Below are 25,649 nucleotides of genomic sequence, written 5' to 3' on the forward strand. Positions count from 1 at the left end.
GACTGCACCACTGAGTCTAACTACATTTCTTATTGTTCATGATTACAAAATGTGTAGACTACTTCAGGATGAGGAACCACTTCATCCAGAGGAAAAAACAATGTCTGAGCAAGATCACCTCCCCCAGCCAAGACCCACAGTAACAGAAAAAACTAAACTAAAACTGCTGGGTTCCACTGGGAAATTCCTCCAAAGCTTTCCTGTTTTCCCACAGTGTCTTATTTACATCTAACAGGCACTCCTGTTGCCAAGACAACCAGGTCTAACTGTACTCATCCAAGCAACGGCTGCTGTCCACACCTTCCCACGAGTCGGAGACAGTAAATCGGTTTGTGACACCACAGTGCGACATGCTTGTGAGGTTTTTACGTCATTGCTTTATTGGCCCTCTTCTGCAGGATAACACACTCAGCAGGTGTCATCCCCCCACATACACACACACACACACACACACACACACACACACAGGCCCAGACACACACAAAGAGAGCTAAACTAAGAGAAAACAGTTTTATCTGACATGTTTTAAACAGCAGTGATTTTAATCTTGTGACAGCACTTGAAGCGATTTGAGTGGATCCCTGGAAAACTCCATGGGTCCCCACGTTTAGATAAGCATTCCTACTTATGTTTAGTAGACTTCTGTCTACTTCTTAAAGCTGGGTTAGATAATCTTGCTCAGAGGCATTTTTTTACCGTGGGTGAAGTGGTTCCTCATCCTGATGGTATACATACATCCATTATTTTTGTAATGATGAACAATAAGATATATAGCTAGACCCCTCAGTTTACTGTAAATCTGTAATAACTCTGTCCAATCAAAACGTTCGGGCCGAATTGAATTGTTTATTTCTTATACTTCCTAAGCTCCTTCACGTCTGAGAAAATGCAGAAAGGATTTCCCTGACCCGGCTCGGTTTATTTGCCTCCTCCTACTAATCAGCTGAAAAAGAGAAAATCGTGGGTTAAAAAAGCTGCGAAGTAGAAAAACACTCTGAGAGCACAAACCTCCGCCATGGCCTTTAAAAAGTTCCTGATACCAAACTGTGATCCGGCTCACCACAAAATTAAACCTGTTCTTTCTTTTCGCATTTCCAACAACTCCTGAAAATGTAATTATAATCAGTCCACAAACAGACAAAAAAAAAACATAACCTCCTTGGCGGAGGTAAGAAAAAAGCATTGGATCATGCAAGGAGCATGGTACGGTACGGTACGATATGGAATGGAATGGTACGGTACGGTACGGTACGGAATGGAATGGTATGGTATGGTATGGTTTGGAATGGAATGGTATGGTATGGTATGGTTTGGAATGGTATGGTATGGTATGGTATGGTATGGTATGGTATGGTATGGTATGGTATGGTACGGTACAGTACGGTACGGTATGGAATGGAATGGTATGGTATGGTATGGTATGGTATGGTCCGGTACGGTATGGAATGGAATAGTATGGTATGGTATGGTATGGTTTGGAATGGAATGGTATGGTATTGTATGGTTTGGAATGGTATGGTATGGTATGGTACGGTATGGTACGGCACGGTATGGTATGGTATGGTATGGTATGGTATGGTATGGTATGGTATGGTTTGGAATGGTATGGTATGGTATGGTATGGTATGGTATGGTATGGTATGGTATGGTATGGTTTGGAATGGTATTGTATGGTATGGTATGGTATGGTATGGTATGGTATGGTATGGTATGGTATGGAATGGAATGGTATGGTATGGTATGGTATGGTACGGAATGGTATACTAGCAGCCACCTTGCTAAAGATATTTTTACTGTGTTTTGTGATTTTGACTCGGGTCATGCTACACCTTGTATTCCAAGTTTGTTTCCTAACATAAGGAGAGACTGAGACACTCACCCCAAAGTAGAGGAGTACACCAAAAAAGGCAAAGGGGCCAAAGAAGCATCGGGCCAGTGCTCTCATCAACTTCGGCCTGCTTTTGGCCGACGCCACCTCCCTGTCCCATTCTCTGTGGGGTGGGCAGAGTTACAACACAGTTAAACAGCAGCACAGACACACAAGGAGAATAACATCTAGCAGCCAAAAGCCAGCAAGGTTTGGCTCTGGCTGTTGTTTGTCTGCTACCACCTTGGCAGCCAACCAGGTTTAAGTTATTTTGTTACAGAACAAAAAGACATCACAGAGCACTGATTCACAGTTATTAATAAGAATCTGACTTCCAGTTATCTAGAAACAAACTCTTGTTATCGGCACAGGTTTCTGATACAAGGTTAAAAGATAACATTGTAAAAATAGAGAAGACCAGACTTCTTTTTTGCAACTGCTTTCACAAAAAACGCATTTTTATGCGTGCGCCCTGTCGACTGCAGCCCACTTCAGTTTGAGTAACTTTTGCTTCTGTCTCTGTACGTATCGTCGAGCTAACCTCATCTGGCTGGGTGATTCACCAGCAGATAAGACAAGAGGCTGGACGAGGTGCACAGGGAAAGAAAAAGAGATGATTGAAAGCACTTTCTTTGCATATTTGCAGTGTTTTGTCACTTTGTGCTAAAAATGCAACAGATTGAATAAATTTTTCAGCTCAGCCTGAACATGAAGTCCTGAACAAGCAGAACTGCAATGCCATGTTTCTTTGTGGCTCTAAACAGGTCATGTTTTGATTTTCAGCTCACAAATTGAATTTTCTGTGAAAGAAATTCCTTCCCAAAGCTTACTAAAACCTTCGATAATAACAAATGACAGGGTCTTCCACACTCTTTGTTACTGGGGGCCAAATGATAGTCATGATTATAACTAAACATTTGAGACACCACTATCTTTATGTCTTACAATTATTGCTTAAATTATTTAATAGATGTATTTTATGAATAGTATAAAACTAAAAATAGTTAAAACAATAGTTGTTAAACATAATAAATAATGCACTGGCCACTAAGGAACTAAATCTACTATTATATTCTTTGATTGTTTCCTGTCTGACTTGTTCTGTAAGAATATGTGAAACAAAAAGTAAAACATTAAGTTATCCAGTTGTTATATGACAAAAAAGAGCGATATGAGTCATTACCAGAAGCAGACAGAGAGATTACAATGATTTATGTTTAATGATTAAACTGATGATAATCTTCTGAAGGTAATCTGTAAAGCTCAGAGGAAATGTTTACACCAAAGTCCAAAAAAAAAGAAAGAAAGAAAAAAGACAAAGCGGTTATCATGCGAAAGGATGTGACATATTAATGCAACCAGGATTCAGAGCAAGTGTTGAAGTGATGTGAGTCAGTTTATGGAACAATCTGGACAAAGGAGGTAAAACAAACATATCCAGGGTTTAAATGAAATTACAGATCTTTTAGAATAAAATATAATAAAAAAAGTTTGTTTTTTCCTCCCTGTGCTGATGTGAAAATAGTGAATAATGAAATACAACACATAAAGTAGCTGTTTCTAGTTCAGTTTTATTAAACATTTGCTTTATTATTTGTGTGAAAGGGGCAGATTATATCAGTTTCTGCTCTTTTTTGCTCCTTAAAATTTTAGTCTTTTATTTCCCCTCTGGGATTAATAAAGTATCTTTGATTGACTTGATTGACTGATTTTATGTTTGTGTTCATTTTGGTTGTTGCACTTATTTTCCTTTATTTTGCCATAATGACGGGTCAATTTCAACACTAAATCCAAATTTTAAGCATTTTATTTAATATCTTCATATTTAAATATAACTTTAGCTCCTGCCAGAAAATTTCCATCTCATTCCAGTAAAGTTCACTGAGTTGTGGTGAATTAAGGGTGATGAAGAGGCTGACGAAGCACGCTTTACTGGAAGGTAAAGTTCACATTCCCAGAAGCCGTCACTGTTTGCCGATCAGAATAATGAGGGTAAAATCACCACCTCTGCTCATTTATCACCCAGTGGGTACTGGGAAACTTTCTAAAGGTTGACTTTTTAACATCCATGTACATTAACTGGCTTGTTGGCACCACTCAATGTGATAAGGGCCCCTGGGGTGAACAAGAAGCAAGGCCATTGTGGGACACTGCTGTGGTTGGTAGGTGAGGTAATAAATGGGGAGAGGGAAAACATCTCTAGCACAATAAAGCTATTATTTTTTTCTACATCAACTGGTAGAAAAAACTGCAAAAGAACAGGTGATGGGTCAGATTATTTAAATAAAGCAACTAAAAACAGGCTAAGTGTCAGACTCCAGCCCGCGGGCCGATTTTGGCCCGCAGTGTAACTATATTTGGCCCATAAAGCAATTCTAAATGACGACCAGAACTGGCCCGCCGGTATCATACGTGCTGTCAATATTCCAAACCCGGTGGGGATTTGGTGTGTCAGTCAGAACAGGATCTTCTCATCTGTGGACAGTAGTCATGGCAACTTAAAGCTACTGCAGCAGAGATGGGAACTTAAGGCCCTTTAATGAGGAAGTGTTTGTGAAAAAGTGCGTGATGAAAGTTTTCAGCTTGTGAGCCTGGAGAAAAAAAAAACTATTTCAAATGAGAGCCGGAGCAGAAACACAATAGCTGAAGGCACATGTGATTTTTGCAACCGACTAATGAGGTTAATTGTCATATCTGGAAGATTTCAATACATATTAATGCTGGCCCACAAGTTTGTCCAATTTTAAAAATTGGCCTAGTGCATATTTGAGTTTGACATCCTTGCATTAGAGTTTAACATGCAAAAAATGATGGCTTGATCCAGTGAGGAATCATTTTAAGCAGTCCTGCAGAGACATCCTGCCAAAGTGTCCCACCTGCAACCCACTGGTGTGCCAAAGGATTGACCCTGAATGTAACAGAGTTTTAAAGGTTTTTCAGGGATACTGTGAATAAGACAAAATCTTTAAAAGGGTTTAGTCTTTATCAAATATTAGTTTCCAAAGTACCCAGTTGCCTCCTCGAACTGTCTAAGCCCCTTGAGATGCATTTCCTCTTTTTTCAAATACCCCCCGCCATCGCCATCGTCCAGAAACTCTCCTAAATATTCCAATTCTGCCTCCCTGACCGCTAAAACCTGGGAGTTTTCATCACCCACATGTGATGCTTTGCTTATGTCATCATTGTGGACAGGTTCATTGTGATTTCAAATACAAGCAGTAGCGATAACGTTTTGATACCTTGCGTGTTTTCTATGTAGTTCTATCTGGATCACACACTTGGAGTGCTTCCTCATCAGCTCTGTATGGTTTTTCAAATGTGTTAATGTAATCTCCATACACACCCCTCCTCCCCCCAGTGATGAGTTAATAAAGAGTTAATGTCGTCCATCATCACTCGCCGGCCTATTTGTTGGCACACACAAGCCTGGTTTATGTCTAGCCAAGTTTAAATGCCAGCCTATATTTTAAGTTTACTATAAAGTAGGAATGTTCTCTGTCCTTTACTGTAAACGCATTTAAAAGGCATGCACAGCGCAAAGAAAATGCAAAAACGCAAGAAATTCATAGAAGGGGTTTCTACAAATTCATATCCCATGAAAAATGTGATTGTAGGTGCTATTTATTTACTAGCTTCTGTGTCGTACTGGTAAAATCCCTTTTAACAACTTTTCAAATAATTAAAATAAAACAGGAACAGCTGCACACATATGCTTTTCCCAAGTTCAGAAGTCTGACGGTAGAAAGCTCCCGCTTCTGCTTGTTGACTTTAAAACAATCGCTCATGAATACAGTTTAACATTCCAGTTTGTTGGTTTTCTCTACAAATGTACGTGGGAAGATTACAAGCTCTTTTTCATGGACACCTGTATTCATTCAGGTAACCAAACCTCATGTGGCAGCAGTGCAGCTTCAACAAATCCTGCTGGTTGTGTTCAAAATTATAAGTCACTATTCATGTCAAACTACAAAATACAAAACAATGTCAGAGACATTGAATCTGGTTTAAAATAACTTGTAATATAGACATACTACTCTGAGAAGCCTTATTCTTCAGTACAGCCTGAACCCTTGGGAATAAACTTTCTTGTCATTTCTTTACACATTTATTGATCAATCACTGAAATACTTGAAAATTCACATTTTCAGCCATAAAAAAATAACTTCCAGGTTTTGAATGCCGATCTCAGTGAAGTAAGGATGTAACCTGATCTTTCATTATTGGTGTGGAGAACAGTGTGCTTCGATGATTTCATGGATAAGTGTGTAGAGGCATTTTGTATGTCCAATAAAGTGTACAAATATGGTTGTTTAAGCAGTAAAGTTACGTAGTGTTCAGGAATAGTTATTCAGGCTTCTTGAGAAATATTCCAAATCTCTTCTTTGGATGTTTTCTGTCCTGAGATCTGTTCTCTGCCATAATGATCCCAAACTGCTTCATGAATGCTGTCAGTCAGAGCTCTGATTTGACTCTTTGCTACTGATTTTCAGTCCAGTTTGTGTGGCGTTTGGCTTATCTCAGCCTTTCACCCTGTTTCCTTCCTTACAATTTACCTAATAACCCTTCCATGGAAGCCATTTCTACCAAGGCTTCAGTGAAAAGTAGATTGATCAGCAAATGGCCCACGTGTGTCCCTTGGATCATTCTTGGACTTCTTTTCATTTTCATTTTCTTTGAGACACACTGCACACCAGGTGGTTCAAAATTAGTGTTATCCAAAAATATTATTTCAGATCCATAAAACTGTTATTTTTGCCATTTTTTAAGATGCAACTGTACAGATGTGAATTTGTCTTGTGACAAACTGAAAGTAAGAAAAAAGAAAGAAACTATTTAAATAGATCCTTTACTAAGTTGTCTGTTATTCATCCCTTCAGTTAGAAACCTTCTATTTGCTTGAATGACTCAGAGGTTAAAGTTACATGGATTAATAAACAAAAGATGCATGGGCCGATACATTGGCAAGACTAAAAACAAATTTAAAAGCAGCCAAAGTCCAAAGAAATACCTTAAAAGAGCCTCCAAAGGCCCAGGCAACTGTTGCTCAAGACTGTTTTAAAATATTACCAGACAAACTGGTTATTTGCAAACAGAATGTGAAATAATGAGGGGATTGTGTTAATCTGCTATTAACCACATTTCTGTTAACCTCAAGTCGGCTAAACGATGAGAAAGATGCACAAACCTTTCAAGTCTCTCGGAGAGGGTGTCTGCCAGATCATAAGACGGCGCCTTGTACACATCTGACAGCTCCAACTTGTTATTGAAGCCCTTCCTCAACAGCGGCGTTATCCACCTACATCAAAAGCAACATGTTATTCAGACTGGAGAAAATCAACTGTTTGATGATAGAGGCCTCAAACATATTACTCTGCAAACACAGAAAGGGGTTAGAAAATTCTGCACGATAAAGACTCAATGCGCCTACAATAAAACTTCATGGACTACATGCACTGATTGTTGTGCTACGATGGTAGATGATGTCTGGAAGCTATCAGTCATACGTTAGCTGTAATACAAGACGTTCCTGGTTCCACTGCCAGAATTTTTATGAAAAATAAGGATAAAGTCAAGTATCTATAAGTAACCGTATCCAGTTTATTGAAAGAGAAGCCATCTCAGCCATTGTACAAGTTGTAGATCTGTGGTTTTCAAACTTTTTGACCAAACGACCTGAAGATAGCATGCATTAATGTTTGCAACTCTCACCCCTGCACAATGACTAAGTGCTCAAATATGTGAAATATATAAAATGGGTCATCCTTCATCATCCTCTTTAAATGCTCGAATATTCACTATCAAGGTCACTAAAGTATTTTTTCTTCGCCACTATGACGAAGCACCTATACATGCCCAAAATCAGCTTCTCTCGTGGAGAAAACATCATATTCAGATTGTGTACCAATTTTGTTGTTTATGCGTTAATGTGTTAAAAAAAAAAAAAAATTCTAATTTTGCAGATTTTTTTCCTGCAACCCATAATGGTTTGAGGAGTGGCAGTGGTTCAGGTGGTAGAGCCGTAAAGGTCAGCAGCTCCCCTTTACTACAGCACCAGGAGGGACAGAAGTGTTCTCTGAAGGCCGGGATGACAGAGGATTGTGTCAGGAAGGGCATTTGGTGTAAAACATGTGTCAAAGTACAACTATTTGAACAGAGCTTCTGTACCAGCTGGGTGGTTGGACGCGGATGATTTGCTGTGGCAGAAAAGCCAAAATGTAAACAACATCACTGCATTAATGCATTGACAGCACTAGCAAAAGTACCAAATGTATTTGTTAGATATGAGCCACATTTATTTTACAATTATCTGACAGCCCCCAGAAATGATCTTGCGACCCCGTTGAGGTCCCAACCCCCAGTTTGAGAACCGGTGATTCAGGTGATTTTCATCTATCTTCTCATGTCTTTCTAACTTCTTAGCGAGGATACAAGACAACACACTCAAAGTGGGTTCTTATCAATTTTTGTTTCAAAGGTCAATCCAAATCTATTTAACGCTAAGATGACTTATCGTTTTATTTACATCATTTCATCTATTTCAAATTATTGTTTTTCACAATTAATGGTTCTACTTTCAATATTCAAAGACATAAAATGATTTTTAAATGATTTGATACAAAGTTTCTAACAGGATATAAGGGAAAAAACTGCAAAATACAAAGTAACAGAACTGTCATGCAACCAGTTATTTATTCACAGAAACATTGAATTCAATTTTAAAAAGGAAAATATTCTGCTAAAATTCACAAAAACAAGAATGATGGACTTTACCATTTCTACACTTTGAACAGAAAAAATTGCAATTCCTGCATTATGCACACTACATGGAACACAGCTTATAGTCCCCAGAACAACTACCTGCAGAGCAGCAGTCATCAAGAGCAGCTTTTCTGCAAGTTTTAGACATTTCCTTACTGCAACACAAACAGAAATGGACCTCTAATCGCTTACTGTTAGTTCTACACAAGCCGCTCAATGATCCATTAATCTAAATCAGCTGTGTTGCAGCAGGGAAACATCTAAAACCTGCAGGACACTGCAGACTAGAGTTGTAATGCAATAACTGAATATAAACAGAGTTGCTTGTCATTTGCACATGCAACAAACTTGTATTATTCATCTGTAAAAACAAATAAATGCATACAATCAAAACATTACTGCAGCACTTACTAGCAATAACAGTCCTGTAGTTAACACTAACAACAACAACACCTCATCATGCTTGTCTGCTTACAGCATTTTCTTCCTCTTGAGCTGCATTTGTAACTCTACAGCTGCTGTTTTTATTTGTGGGTCCAAACGTCTTCCTGTGCAACACTGATTTTGTTCCCCAGCCAAAAACACCTGAAGAAAAGTTGTTTAAAAAAAGCCCATATTTCATCTGAACTTTACAAATCAATTCAGTTGTGTCTCGGTTCCTTTGAGCTCAGCACAAAGTGTTCTCCAGGTTTATATGTCCACCGTCTCTGCTGATGACAGATGCCCATGGTTTGCCACTGCAGGTTTTTGGATTTCACCATCTTTAATGTTCCGTATATCTAGCAAAGATGAAAGAAAAAAGTGTTAAAGGAAATACTCATAGTATATTAACAGCACCCAAATATATTTGTAACACAGACAAATTTTAATTCAAAATTTGGATCAAGTTACGTCTGAGTGCAACACAGATGCACATCTACATTACATCTTGTTTTTGAAAGAATCTTGGGTTTTATAGCTGTGTAGAGTTGGGTCGATACTGACACCCACATCGGAAACACTCACTGGTCCTGACAAAAGTAAGGGGATCAAGATTGCCGAGTATTTCTTTCTAAACACCATCTGATACCATGGAAATTTTTTTCTGCCCAAGCCCACCACACACACACACACACACACACACACACGCACACACACACACACACACACACACACACACACACACAGAGGAAGTTACACAATTTTGCATGGTGATTGTTTGAGTTGGTCAGTGAAGAAGTAGCTGCACGTTTAGCATTAGCATGATGTTAGCAATGTTAGCATTTCCCATAAGAAAATTCTACTTGCAAACCAGCTACATGTCTAACATGCAGGGCTGAAGTATCCAGAGGAGGTACAACTGCAGCCAGATTTAGCTCTAGCAACCCTATAAAGCAGCTTTATGGGGACATCCCTACTGCTGCTAATTTAGTTCTTTTGGTTTTAACACTTTTTTAATCCACGTTTCAATCAAAAGTCTTGCTCTTCCGCGTTGTAGGCACAGACTAAAACACTGCTCTGAGTAACTGGTATGAATTAGAAACAAACAAAAAAAATCCCTGTCAGTCGAGTAGCATCTCCAAAAGCAAAATAAGCTAAAAGAGGAAAGGACGGGTCAATGTAGCTCCAGAAATGCTAAGCTAACAACGCTGGCTGTTCTGTGAACTACCAACCTTCCATGTCTATATGCTCATGTTAGAGACCAACTGAATTCATACACTATACACAATTCTGCAGTAAAATATAATGAGTTTCTTATGAAGTTTAAAGTAACAAAATAATAATATGAATGCTTGCTAATCACAAAGTAGCTGTACTACATCAGCAAGGTCTCTACCAAAGATTTAAATGCAGACTGCAGACTCAACATGTACTATGCACCGAACTGCCCTGGTTGCAGAATAAATTAACGTAGACTTAAGAAAAAACCTAATGCAACAATATAAGAAACTGCTCACCGTGTAATAGATGTTTATCATCTTCACCAACATAGAGGCCAAGTGGCTCTACATCCGTGACGCTTTCAGATCCTCTCTTCTAACCTGTTTCAAGAGAAACCACTGGTTAAAACATAAAGACAAAAACACCACAAAAATATTTGAAATTTACAACCATATGTAAACTCTCTATCAATTTGGACATATTCCATTTTAATTTAATTTATTTGTCACTCCACCCCTCCCCCGCTAACTCAGGGTTCAAAGAAGTCGCTAAAAATAACATTAAATTAGATCAAACACACGGCACAATGTACAGCATTCAGAATTAAAAAATATAGACCAAATATGACTGGGCGACATGATGATATGTATAGTTTGGACAATAGAAAATGTCTATTGTTTCATATGAGGCTGTTTCGTTTACGCTAATATAGAGTTTTTTACTGCAGTATTTTATGACAAGATGCGCTTTACGGCATGGATGCTGCAATATATAAACAAACATGGAGAAGACATTAGCAGATGCGTTTCAGAGCTGGGTAATTCACTACAAGATGATTAGCCAACCAAAACTGAACTAAACGAGGGGACATTTCTGTCGCATGGATGTGGTTTGGATATAAAAAGACCGACGTAGAACCGACAACAGACAAGCTAACAGCCCCGACAACAGACTCAGACACAACTAACTAATTTTATAGCCTGTGCAAGAATCAGGATAAAGAATATAGAATAAAAAATAGAGTCAACGAGCAAACGCTGCAAAAACAACATCAAGTGGTGGCAAAAGCGCTTATAATGAACTCCAGACACTTTAACAGGCATTTACCCGTGAAACACCATACGGCTATTGTTCCCACAGTTGGAGGGAGATCACTGCTGCCGTTGCCAAGCACATCTGACAAATACTTGATGACCCAAATTTACACAAACAATTTTATATTGCGATGTATGTCATTATGGGGATATAAAATGAGATCAGGATATGAGATTTTGGTCATATCGCCCAACCCTAAGACCAACTATAGACCAACTGGAATTTACATTCACATTTTTCTTTTGAATAATCTGCAAGAAATGGGATATTATTCAGTTATATGCTAAATGATTTTAAATGATATGAGGATCTCACAGGAGACAACTGCTGCTCATTTAGAAAACTTAGTTAAGTACTTTTTAGTCACTGCAGAGGTATTACCCTCGATTAACCTATGACAGCTGATACAACATACAAGTTTGCCAAGATGAAGACTGTTAGCACCACGCCATAGTCAACTAAAACCAATCATTTAAAAAAAAACTTAGCGCAACATTTTATTGTATGAACAGTGCTTCATAAATAAGATTTGATTTGATTTGATTTGAGACCATCACAAACTATAAGCCATGTACCGGCATCTGAGGCAGATTAAAACCATAACAGACACTTACACACTACCATAATATTTTACATTGAGTATATTTGTTTAACCCATAGTTGTAATACTGTCATTCTAAATTTCTGTTAGAAATGTGTGTGCACCTACCAGTGCCCCCAGCCAATGGACTGCTTTCAGACCTTGAAAAAATACCACACCGACTAACTTTGTCATGTCATCAACCACAACAACTAAGTTGTAAAACATGAGCAGCTTTAGGTATCAAGAGACTTGATAGCTGGCTTTCAACCAGTAGCAGCAATGGCTATCAAACACTCAACCAGCTTCATTCAAGATAACACAAGGATCAGAGCTCAAACAACTTTTTACTCTAGTTAAGTTTTTTTCAGAGTCAACGTGCCTGGCTAATAACACTCAAAATAAAGTGTAAAGTTTACTTACCAGGCAGACATCTTATGCACAACTGCACAACTTCGGGCAGGTTGCAGGTGTTTCACACAAGAGGTGTCCGATTTTTTGCAAGTGGAATATCTCAGCGCATGCGCAAAACGACCGCGTATGGAGGATTTTAGACACATAGGCTACTTAAATATTTCAGGTTAACTTCTTTTATTTGATCTAATTGACTGGTTTTAACCTGGCCAGTGTTTACCCTGTCTCTCGCCCAATGTTTGCTGGGATAGGCTCCAGCTTCCCCGTGACCCTTAACTGGAACAAGCCGGTTAAGAAAAAGACTGGCTGATTTTAAATGGTGACGCTTTATTTAGAAAAATTAATTAAATTTTATAGACAGAAATTAAACGTTAAATAAATAAATAAATAAACAAAGATACAGGCTATACCTACATAAAACAGCCCTAAGGGGAATCTTTTTCAGTGAAAGTCACAAAATGAGATCATCTTTGCAAGACAAGGCTTTAAAAAAAAAAAGAGCATGGTGCTGCGTGCACCTTACCATCCCCAGAATGAGGAGAAAACATGTCTTACCAAAAAACAAATTTGGAGAGGAAGTTCGCATCTTCCACCGGTGACTTCTGCATCCTAAGAGCGCTGCCAGTGTGATCTCTCTGCACCCGAGGGTCCCAGCTCACATTGGTGTGCCCCCCCCCCCCACCCCCCACCCCCTGCGTAGATCCTTTCCCCCTTAACTCAGAGCAGAGCTCGCCTGCTTTATCCTCCACTTCGTGTGTCAGAGATTGTTGAATGAGATGTCAGCCTTTGGCTAAACACGAGCAGAAAGCGCGGTGTGGGTCCCGCCGTGCGTCTTTACGCGCCTGTCCCCTGCTTCCAGTCCGCTCCTGCAGCCTGTGCGCTCTCTGCTTGTCTCCCGTTGACTCAGCGTGACAGAGAGAGGACAGTCCTTTATGGGCTGACGCTCCTGAACTTGCGGAGACACGTCAGATGAGCCTCAGGTTGCATATTGTGGCAACAAGAGGCAAGAGGCAGCTGGAGTGACTGAGGGCATCTCAGCAGAACCGATAACTAAAGAAATGTCATTTTCATCACGGATTCCTCATGATGTGTTTTCAATTCCTTATATAAAAAAGTAAACATTACCCCAAATTCCTTCGTGAATGATGCACAATTTGTAAAGCATAACTAAACAATTAAACACGGTCAAATTAGTTCAGGTTGAGTTGAAGAGTTTTACATCTGGTTTGAGCAGAAATGGAATAATATCAATAAAATATATAATATAATATGACAAAAGTCCAGTTATTTCAGAAGCTGCAGCAGCTTTTTTTTAAGATGAGTTTTTGCTAAACTCATCTGCTGCTCAGTGAATCACAAGAATAGCAGAAACAGTTCCGGGACATCTAAATGAGCTTGAAACCTCTTTTTTTTTTTTCTTCTTCTTTTTTTTTTTAATCAGTTTCAGGTTACACACAGTTTCAAGGGAGGGAGGATCAAAACCTCAAGACATTCCTAAAGGGTACACAGATAAAATGAAGCTTCAGTGGAAGCAGGTTCTAATCTTCACTACTGGTTATTTCAGCAGGAGTTACAGCATGTCAGCAGGCATGTCATATTGGCTTCACACAGTTACAACTTTGTGTTATTGTGGGTAGAAAATAAATAATAACGCAAAAAAATAAATAGAAAAATATGATTTAAAAAATCTGAATATGTCTTGGAATTAATAACAGTGAATATAAACTACAATCTACTTGAATCAAAGGACTCAAAACAGACAAACAATGTTTGTTTTTTGTCAAACTTGAGGAACTGAGTGGAAATTTGAGACTAAATCTTTCCTGCTTCTTATGAAAAGTTAATAAAAACTAAAACAATCTCTCTGTTATAGGATTTAGCTTAATTTTGGTTTTGAAGATGAGGACAATCACAGGAAAAAATACTGCTCTCTGCTGTTTTGCTTAGCTGAGTCCCAACTGTTGAGTCAGGCAGTCAGATGCCTTGCCAAGTGGAGAGGATGACCTCTCCTGGACACCCACTCTCCTTCGCAGCTGGATGAGCAGGATTAGTTCAACTTCTTCTTTCTTTAAAATTACAGATTTAATCAAACTTAAAGTTTGATTAAATTTTTCTAAGTATGTGAACTGCATGAACAACCAGTTTGTGGAACACAAATGAAACCTGCTTTTCTCACTTCTCAGTCTTTGACCCCCCCCCCCAAAACATTTGTTCACTTTGAAGAATGTCTAAAATGAACTTGTATAAAGAATGGAAAGGGTTTCCCAATGAATACAGACACAGTGTGTCTTTGAGGAAGTAGTTTTTTAGAGCCTGTGGCGTCCATGTTTGCCTCTGGCATACTGTTTGAATTCGTGCTTGTGTTGTTCTCTCTCATATCTAAGACGCTTTGGATAAAAGCGTCTGCTAAATGACTGTGGCATCCAAATAATATATTAGAGTGAATATGTTTAAAAATGGGAAGTAGGAAGAGGGTCCCTCACATGTTATTTACCATAAAGTGTAAAAACAATATATTACCTAAACATCACCCAAACCTAAAACAAGATGTAGTATTTCAGATTTTTAAACAGAAGGACTGATTTATCCAGAACTTATCCAGTCATTCAGGACCGTCTTTCAGCTTTCATGTCACGGTGTCCAGTTTTCCCAGTATGGTTAAATTTTCCAGGCAGCGCGCTCCAGTCAGAGCATGTACGACAACGTAAGTATTGTAGGGTGCTGGGAGGAATGGGTTAAATAAAAAGCTAGTATAAGGCAAAATAATAAAACAGCAGCTTTCCAGGGAGAATGGACAAGTAGCCATTAGCCACCAGGACCAGGGAACACTAGTGCTAACTAGTGGACAACAACAACAAGAACAACAAAAAAACTTTATTCAGTCTATTATTTCTTTTTTTTGTAATTCACTTTTTTTTAAGATCATAGTCAAGTCAACAAATAGACAAGCAGCAAAAATAAAACAAAAAAACCCAGTGTTGGGAGTCCAACAGAAATGGGTCATATAAAACAAATAGGTTTCCTCTGCACTCTAACTCACACATAAGCTCTGTCATCCAGGAGAAGTTCAGCTGCTCCTCTTCATCAAGAGGGAGCAGATGAGGCAGCTCTGGCAACTGGCTCGGATGCCTCCTCGACACTCTGATTAGGTGTTCCCAGGGCTGGTCCCACACAGAGGTGGCCCCATGCCCTTTTTGCTACTTTTCTTTGTTGCCGATTTGTAACCCATTTCTACTTTATTAGAAAAAGAATAAATAGCATAAATACAACTTTTTCAAATCAGAACTAAACAAACTTTTGTATGTGGTCCTAAATCTGTTAAATAAATATATTTTCAGTGGAATGGTGATGTTGTTTTCATCCAAATTTTATGTCACAGATGTGAGACAAACATCTACGCAGGAGGAGGCACAATGCAGAAACGCAGAATGCTTTGTGCCACGCGGCATCTTCTGTTACACCCATAAGCAACAAATGGAACACTACTACCAGCATACACAGGGACATTGTTGTACTGAATTCCTCACATGCGACCTGCAAAAAGAATAAAGTTGCAAGACATTTAATGGCACACGACTCTGCCATCTATAGCACTGCCTCTTTCCTATGATCTTATGTATTCAGGCAATTGTGCTTTTTACAAGCGGGTCCATGTCTAAAATGCTGGTTAGTTTTGTTTCTCAGGTAGTGAAATAGGTTTATAATTGGAATGTTAAGGTCTCTGATGTGTATATATCTAAAAAAAAAAAAAAAAAAAAAAAAAAAAAAACTTATCAGCCAATTTGCACAGTATCCATCAAAAGTTTGGACTTTTTTTTTTTTTTTTTTTTTTACTGTTATTGTACTTTAACTGAGTAAAAGAGGGATGTTTGCCATTTATGAATCTCTAGGGGATGAAAACTCTTGTGGAGATGCTAGGAAAAGGTTTTTTTTTTTTTGGTCAATCAGACATATAGAAGACTTTTTTTCCTGAACTGTGTTGACCCTAATAGTTCCCAAGGACAGAGTTACCTGAAAATTCTGGGTATTTTTCAGAGTTCTTGGCCAGGACGTGTAGTCTAATGTGGTCAGGACGGGGAAAAACAGAAAACAATAAAACATATATTTATATCTCTTTGGATTTTCACAAATATATTAAATGTTTAAAAAATTTGAAATGAATATCCTTCAGTCAGTCCAGATGTAGTACACCAGCAAACAGCACCTGGTCTGATATGGTCCAGGGTCCTCAAAAAGCAGTGGATGAATCAGAAGCTAACTTTATTCTCATCTGCTAAATGTATTTATAAGTTTTAGAATTTATGTACTTTAATAAATTCTCCATAACAAAATATTTTATACCCAAGGCTGGATTATCCAATGGGCATTATGGGCACAGGCCCAGGGGCCCTCCCACTTGGGGGTCACATAGGGCATACACCAGCAGTTTGGACATGAAACAAAATGTAGATAAAAGCCAGATACTTACACCACAGTGTCTAGTATATTGCTATTGGTACCATTGACTGAGAGATGTTAGAAATGTCATTTCACAGTGTATCGTTCACAATTTTCACAATGTTGCGGTGGGTAAGGGGCCCTCTGGAACACTCTGGGCCCAGGGGCCTGTGCACTTTTAATCCGGCCCTGTTTATACCTCTCAAATTTAGCTAGCAAAGGTGATAATTTAAAAAAAAAAAAAACAAAACAAAAAAACCTATAATTTGTATCACAGTGAGGCTTTCCTGTACTAAAGCAATGCAACTTGATATTACAGCACATGTCACGATGTGTTTTACTATTCTTAAGAGTTTTGTACAAGCTGGTCCGGTCTAATTACAGCACTGGTTTCAGGCGCGAGCCCAATGCGGTTTTAAACCCCGCCTAGTCTCGCGTGGTTTTGCTGCGCTCCATCACCTCCATCCAGGTGGCACGACAACCTGTTAGCGCCTCAGTGGAGTTCAGGGCATCGTCATGAACCACTTCTTTCCAGCCGGAGAGGAAAGTGACGCCAGTAACGATGACTGGGACATCGGCTGGCAGTCGAAAGAGAAGTCTTCATATATTCAGGTTGGGGAAAACGCCATGTAACTTTTGGTCCTTATCATTAAAGTTTATACTAACAGAACGGATATTAGCATTAGCCTGAATCGGTTATCAATAGCTAACATGAGTTAGTTCATATAGCCTGATATATTTCGCTTATTGTCTTTCTAGTAGGGGATAACGCCAGCTTGACCACATATCCGTAAATAAAACCGTTTAGCATGACTGATACAAACCGCACGTGGCGGAAGTGTGCTTTTAGCTTCACACTCGGCTGTTTGTTCATGTCTTTTTAGGGCGCTAAGCTGATTGGGAAAGAAAAGAGGAGAAACTTCATTGAGTTTCTTAAATCTTTCATGTTATATAGCTTGTTTGGTTGAAAATTTTAAGCATAATGTTGCCCAACTCCAGAAAGGTGTGAAGACTCGTTTTTGCTGTTTGCCATCCTGCAAATTTTAATATCCATCACAGCTGAAATGTGATGAACTCAAACGACAGAGACAACATTGTGAACATGATATTCTGACAGACTATCAGTCCGATTTCTTTATGACTTTTCAATTTCAAATGAATAAGGCCAATTTCTGGTGTTTCTCAGGATGTAGATGCTGTTGGACCACAAGGTGAAGATAATATCTCCGAGTTTAAAAGAGCCATTAATAAAGGAGATCTAGATGCTGTTGAACTGCTGTTGGACGGTGGTAAGTACCGGATTTATTTCCATAATGAATGGGATCTATTGTCTAAAGCTGTCTATCTATCTATCTATCTGATTCATTTTAATTTGGCTGTCAGTGATTAAAAATATTTAAATGCATGCGTGTCATGACATAGCTTGTGGCCTGTTTCCAACTATACCATTCCAACTATTTTAGGTTTTTTTATTTCCTTGGAGCAGTCATGTACTTATACTTGCAGTGTACACAAATGTACACCACAACGTTCCACTACGCCTTCACCATTAGACTGGCCAGTTTAGCCCAATTTGCCCATCAGATTGTACTTCCAAGAAATTTCTGTAAACAGGTGATCAGTCTGTTGCTATCTGTTTGGTCAGGAGTGTTGCCACTTTATCTCACATGCCAAACGTACTCTGAGAATGTGTGGGCGCCATGATACATTCTTGGACTTGTTGCCGGGAGCAAGTATGTCCCAGGCCATAGAGGAGAAGAGGGTGGCTCTCGAATCAGCCTGAGATTCAGAGTAAATGAAACTTGCTTCTGTGTCATTTGCCAGAAGTCTCCAATAAGGCCAGAAAAATTTGCTTGTCACTTTGTAAAAATAGTCGCTTTATACTACCAGAACCGATAAGTCATTAGCCAAGCTCAACTGAGCGCACCAGTGTAATCTGTGTACCAGGAAATCATGCATGGATTGCAGGCTACAATTAAATACATTAATTTATCTATAATTAATGTACTAATTATGATTAATTAAAAGTCCTACCCCTAGCTTATGGCATGTACAGGTCATTACGTTTATAGTTAGTTTTTTTTTTTTATTGTATTTTAAAATATGGGCATTGTCACTTTAGCACCCATTATTCTTCTCACTTGCAATTCGGGCTGTGACTATATGCTTTCGTCCCAATTTGGTTTCGATTTATTGGGTGCCGATTTGACTTAAATTGCGATTCTCATGATTCCTCGATATTGCTAATTATAGTAGACTAAAAACAAAAAAATTTACAAAATTTTTTTGCTCGTCATTTTTCTGAATTTCAATTAGAAAAAACCCCCCACAGTAGCCAGACCATCATTCAGCTCTTATAATACCTAAGAAGACAAGTAAAAAGATTAATAAAAACAATAAAAATAACTAAAATGGATTATTTTTACTTATTTAAAAAAAATATTTTTTTAACAAAACAAAATTGATTTTAAATTTGTGAAGCAAAACATCCCGATACTCAATTTTTCTATTCAAGTTTCCCATCCCTCCTTGCAATATTGTGCATGCATTACAAGTGTATTATTAGTGTAATAATGAGTACCCCCTCCTGTCTTTTTTTTCAATGTCCTATGCAACAAAGGTAGTGTCGCTCTGCTAAAGGAAGTTATTTCCCTCCAAAGGTGCAGCAGTCTTTGTTTCACAAGTGAAACTTACAGAGGTATTCCTCAATTGGGAGCTGAAAAGAAGACATTTTGGGCAGCCCTAGTGCAAACACTTAAATTTTTTTTCTCTTTAATATAAAGGCAACCTTAAAAATGGTCATTTTGATGAATTTTAATTTATTGGTGATGGCAGGTATAGATGTGGAAACCAGACTGGGCTTTGGATGGACTCCTCTGATGTATGCTGTCAGTGTGGCAAACTACGACCTGGCCAAACTGCTGTTGGACAGAGGCGCCAATGCCAGCTTCAGCAAAGGTTAGACAATCTTATGTGCCAACAAACAGACATATTTGAGAGACTGTAGATATTAAAAAATAAAATTCCTACAGGTTTTTATACTTTTTAAAATTACATTTTTAAACAGAAATATACAAGTTAAGCTAGGTACGTTTGATGACTGCTAATTTATGTTTAGGTTTTAAGTACATCACTTTTTCACTTACTTGCTCATGTCTTGCCCTGTGATGGACTGGTGACCTGTCCAGGGTATACACTTCCTCTTGCCTGATGATTGCTGGAATATTCTCCAAATTCCCAGCAACCCTGAATTTGACTAAGCAGTATGGACACTGATTGAATGAATGCCTAAGTATCGTATCCTTCTGAATGGGAATTTAATCTAGTTAGATTCACCACAATTCCATAATGCTTCCTTCTGACATAGTTAAGTAATAAACAACAACATATATGTGACATTCATAGAAGACTGGGACAGTACATAAGTGTAATATAGATTTCATAGTCAGTTTTCTCCTGTCATTTAACCATCACATTTAATATTAGTGTCCCAGGTGTGCATTGTGTAAAACATCAGATGGGAACAGCTAAAAATATCACTTTTTTTTTTTTTTTTTTGCAAGTGTCCCACTCATGAGGACTCAATGAGACTTATAGCACAGTTAGAAACTGTAAAACCTTAAGCAGAGGGCAAGTAACCTTATTGTCACAGGTATGTTTAATGTGAACCTTCACCCAAACAAAACTAAGTATCTGTTTTCTCTTACCATGTTTTCCATAAGAAACTAATATGAAGCTATGTTACCAGCAAAATCATTAATAAATAAAATACCATTGGATCAGATTTTGTTTAAAGATCATTATTACTCAGGGTAAATGTTTAAAAACCGTTTAGTTACTCTAGAAGTGGCTTCAATAATATTAATCAAATGAAGACCTGACTTAATTGGATACTTGAATGTCTTATTTGATATTTCTCTCTTAAAGCTGCACAGAACACATTTTTTTGTAAATATCCAGAGACATTTGGTCTGCTCTGCAATATTGGGCTTTGAATTTACTAAGAAAGTGTCCAGCTTCCATGAAACTAGTCTACTCCCTACTTAAGTTTTTGAAACTCATCAGTTTTTCATTTTACTGCAGTTAAAGTTTAAACAGTATAAGGTTAATGTGGTTGGTTGTGACTCCTCAGTGGGTTTAAGTGTTGAAATACCCTGTAATTTTTGACTGGGAATATTGGTTGGAACTCCACCAACATGTCCAGCATATCTTCTTGTTGGAACAACCATTGTTTTATTTCCACTTATCTCATATAAAGTAAATTTGATCACATGACTAATTCCACCATAATTTCAAACTCACACATGGACACTAGTGTAAATTTGAAAGGGTTATAGTTAGGGCTGCAATGATTACTCGGGTAACTCGAGTAACCAGAGTATAAAAATTGATCGAGGCAAATTATTTGCCATATTTGCCTCTGTTTGCTTTGCTGTCTGAAGTTTCTTGTTACTTTGGTCTACTCTAATGGCAAAGAATTAAGAAGAGGGGTGGAAAAGACCGAAAAAGTCGCAGGTGTGGGACCATTTCACACTCAAAAGGGCAAACGTAGAAATGAGGCATGGCAAGGTGTAGGCTGCTCACTCACGTGAACAGTCTTGTAATCCATTCCTCATCTGTCTCTCTCACAGACATGCAGAGTCCAAGTGCACGTTTTAGGCAGCGTGTAACGGCAGACGTAGCCTCTGTTCCTGCAGCAAACTTTTATTCTGTATTAAACAGACACAATTTTAACAGGCGTGTCGTCCACGAAGACATAGGCTAGTTCTTAGATACTTTGGACATGTTTACAAGTCAGTTCTTCTTTCTTTGTGAATTATTCTTTTAAATCTATTGAAAACAGGAATTCGCGATTGGTTGAGTATTAATTCTCTCACATTGAGCGCGTGCACAAACACGGTGGCTGCACCAAAGTATCACATTTTAAAACACATTTTCCTCATGCATTAGGTAGTAACAACACATGCAACACTTTACAAATATAAATTTATAGACTTACTTTGGTTGAGTTTCTAGTTTTTTTTTTTTTTGTTTTGTTTTTTTTTTTACAAATTATAATAAAAAAAAATATGATCGTTACTTGATTACTTGTAAAAAATAATTGACAGAGTATCCGATTCCAAAAGTACTCGATAGTTGCAGCTCTAGTTATAGTGACTTCACATGTTTTGTTACACTGCCATGTTGGTTGGCAAAAAACTAGTTGCCTTTATGGAGTGACTGTTTTTTGCTATTAATTGTTTATCAACTAGGATAATACTAGCAAACTTCACACTTCTCAAACCAGTTGAGCACATATGTGTTCAGGTCAGACATACATATTTATTTCAAACATGTTTTTGTTGATTCTTAAGACCTGCATGATTTTACAAAATTCTGGTGCAGCGCCACCTTTAGTGATAATGGGGATATATTATCTTAATGATTTGGCTAATTTAACCAAAGTGCAGAATAAACACAATCTCAGCTTGCATGGAAGACCCCCCTACAACTGAGCCGAGTCCCCGATTAAACAGAGTCTAGCTGTCTATCCTGATGTGAATGCACCCTTAGTCCTAGTTAAAGCTCTAACAGCAGCATCTGGATGAGTTGCAGATATTCAATGCTCTTTTTTATATTTAATGCTCTGTTAAAAGGGCATTCCAGTAATCTAGTCTATTTGAGATGAATGCATTGATGAATTTCTCTTTCTGAGAGACTAAACTTTGAATTTTCTTGATGTTTCTGAGTTGGTAAAAAGCTGTCTTTATGTGGCTGCTGAAAGTCAGATCTGAGTCTATCAACATTCCAAGGATACAGACTTGACTGTCACTTTTAAGAGCCTGAGTTTCCAAGTGTTTACCATTGCTGACCCTCTTCTCTGTGCTACCAAACAGAATAATACTGTTCACAACATTATTGATGGAACATTTAAGTATTTAACAATTTATGAATAAAAATTATGCCCTTATCCAAGTGTTGAATCTATTTACACAATTGCATTGTGTGAGCTACAAAAATAAAAACAAATAATTTTTATTGAGTTGTCTTATGTCTAATGCACTAACATATTTTAACTGTTTATTGGTAGGAAAATGGTAAACACATTTAACACAGATGCTCTGTTTTTTGAGTTCAACATATCCAGTGGTACTAGGGCACTGGTTGCCATTTCACCCAGTCAGCCCTTGTTTCTTCATGTAAAAGCGCATCAGATGACTCCTCACAATTGCATATGTATAAATTATTTATCTGATCAGTATCAATGCCATTTTATTAAAGGACAACTAGTTGTAACAATTTACAATTTATTACTTTATTAGAATGTAGCGTGGACAGTGTCGTGTTTTCCATTTATCTTTTTCTAAGATGGAAAGTCAGAAACCAACAGATATTTCCTTAATTCAGTTTTAGAACTTAGAAATCTTTCTTTGCTGGAAAGGCTTAAAGTGGAACTATTATGTGCATTTCAGGCTAATTTATTTTTATTTCTGAGATCAGAAGGGCTGGGATTGATCGAGTTATTGTCACAAATCGCTTTATTCAGACCGACCCTCTCCGGAGGCTGTCAGATCAACCTGTGGGCAAAACGAGTGGATTGAGACTCTTCCGCATTAAGCCCCGCCTCCCGCCACTGCACTACTCGGGAGCGCGCACCGCACCTGCTTTCGCCGTCATTGTAACATCTCATAAACAGAAGGATTAGGCTAATATGAACTTCATAAAAAAAACAAAATACAATATCAACACATAGCATACAGTCCTACATGTTGGAACCTGAATCAGACCCTGAAAACGAAGTGGGAAAACAGCAACCCACAGCAACAAATGCAGCAGGATGTCTGCAATTTTGGGGTTAGTTGGTCTTCAGTTTCTACATCAATGATCTTTTGTGATGGCTTGGAGGTCTTCATGTACGTTGACGAGACAGTAATCTTTCCCAATGGGGCAGATGCAAGTATATTTCTGGCTAAATCAGTGGCTCAATCCAGTGTTTTTCAACCACTGTGCCATTGTGCAATATTGTGCCTTGAACTATTGTTGGGTGTGCCATGGGAAATTATCTTAAGATATTTACAGAGTTTAATTTTTCAACGTTTTCAGTTTGGGGCGTGTTCTGTGATCTAGTCAATGAAAATAACATACCTTGGCTTTGGGCTGGGCGATTTGACGATATATATCGTTTAGACGACAGAAAATGTCTATTGTTTCATATAAGGCTCTATTGTTTACAACACAAAAGGTGTTTTACTGTCAAGATGCGCTTACGGCATGCAAGCTGCAATATATAAACAAACATGGAGAAAGACTGTAGCAAAATCGTTTCAGAGCAGGGTAAATCACTAAAAGACGAGCCAACCAAAACGGATAAGCTTGGTCATAAAAGAGGTGAAATTTCTGGACACGGTTTGGATATAAAAACACAGACGTCGAACCGACAACAGACTAGCTCACAGTCCCGACAGCGGACTCCGACAAAGATAACTTATTTTAGCATCTGCACAAAAATTAGGATAAAGAATACAGAATAAAGAGAGTCAATGACCAAAAGCGGCGTCAATCTGTGAAACCTAGTGAAGGCGCTCATAATAAACTCCAAAAGCAAATGTTGCAACAGGCATTTACCTGTGAAACGTCATATAGCCATTGTTCCCCCAGATGGAAGATCACTGCTGCCGTTGCCAAGCACATCTGACAGATAACTGATGACTGACACAAAATCATTATGGGGATATAAAATGAGCTAAATTGGGATATGAGGTTTTGGTCATATCGCCCAACCCTACTTTGGCTCAGAAAAGGTTGAAAAACACTGACTTAACCAGTCTTGTCTTACATTGAACACAGAAAACCATCACAATGTACTTCTCAAACAAACAAACAAAAGCAAAATAGACTCCACATTTATTTAGGCAGTCAGATGTTAAACATGTGAAAGTATGTGGGTGTCATTTGGACCTCACTTAAGAAAAATGTTTGCCATATGCTGTTTTTTTTGTTGTTTTTAAAGTTGTGGTTCAGCAGTATTGAATTCATAAAGTCGATAGTCATGCCTAGTATTGTTAGTTATACTGTTAGCATCCATAGTTACACTAATACAGCAATGCTGCTAGGTTTATACAAACCAGTTGTTCATATCTGTCAATCATTTTGTCTCTTATAGTCCCAGGCTGAGATTAAGAAATGGGAATCAACAGCCAGACCTAAACAATCGCAAACACAACCCAACCTGCTGGCAGTAATGGAAAGGCAGACACACAAAAGCTTAACAGGACTGTTGCTGAATACATTTTAATGTACAAGGTTCCTGTCAGATATATAATGTGGACTTTGGACTTCCTCAAATTATAAATTGAAAACACTGGTTTAATAATATTTTTTGTATATTCCATTGATTTAATCCAGCACAGTAAGTGTACTTGCTGTACTTGTTAACAAAGGATGAAGTTTTTTTTTGTTTGTTTTTTCAATCAGTTTCTTTGTATTGAATCATTTAATTTTGATGTACTCAAAATTAAATGATTCAAAAATGGAGCTTTGCAGACTTTTAAGTACTTCTGATATGAATAGTGGGTTTATCCATTAACTTTCTTAACAACTTTGTCCAGTCAAGGGTTGCATGGAAGCTGGAGCCTATCCTAGTAATCAATGGGCAATAGGTAGCGAGTCCTCCCTGGACAGGTCACAAGCCCATCGCAGGGCCAACACAGAGGGAAAAACATTCATTCACTCTCATATTTATTTCCAGGGAGAATTTAGTGATCAGTTAACCTAACATGCAAACTGCACGCAAAGGCCACTGTTCAACCCTTGAACCATTGACCTTGCTCTGAGGCCACTATGCCACTGTGAAGCCCTTATCGTGAATAGGGAGTT

At 38.2% G+C, this 25,649-nt stretch overlaps 2 protein-coding genes across 2 annotated transcripts in view; one reads left to right on the plus strand and one right to left on the minus strand.

Annotated features, from left to right (window-relative positions):
• Positions 1 to 12,964, minus strand: part of cftr (CF transmembrane conductance regulator) — a gene marked incomplete at both ends in the record, with an annotated part of 54,890 nt that extends 41,926 nt beyond the window's left edge. Inside the window, 3 exons of the mRNA XM_079247932.1 lie at positions 1,880 to 1,991; positions 7,053 to 7,163; positions 12,912 to 12,964. Of these exons, the coding sequence (XP_079104058.1) occupies positions 1,880 to 1,991; positions 7,053 to 7,163; positions 12,912 to 12,964 (276 nt within the window). The remainder of the gene's footprint in view (positions 1 to 1,879; positions 1,992 to 7,052; positions 7,164 to 12,911) is intronic.
• Positions 12,965 to 17,309: 4,345 nt separating this feature from the next.
• asz1 (ankyrin repeat, SAM and basic leucine zipper domain containing 1) overlaps positions 17,310 to 25,649 on the plus strand; it is a gene marked incomplete at both ends in the record, with an annotated part of 46,927 nt that continues 38,587 nt past the window's right edge. Inside the window, 3 exon segments of the mRNA XM_079256613.1 lie at positions 17,310 to 17,372; positions 17,374 to 17,422; positions 19,629 to 19,751. Of these exon segments, the coding sequence (XP_079112739.1) occupies positions 17,310 to 17,372; positions 17,374 to 17,422; positions 19,629 to 19,751 (235 nt within the window).

Source organism: Telmatherina bonti (assembly GCF_933228915.1).
Source record: "Telmatherina bonti genome assembly, chromosome: 2".
NCBI lineage: Eukaryota > Metazoa > Chordata > Actinopteri > Atheriniformes > Telmatherinidae > Telmatherina > Telmatherina bonti.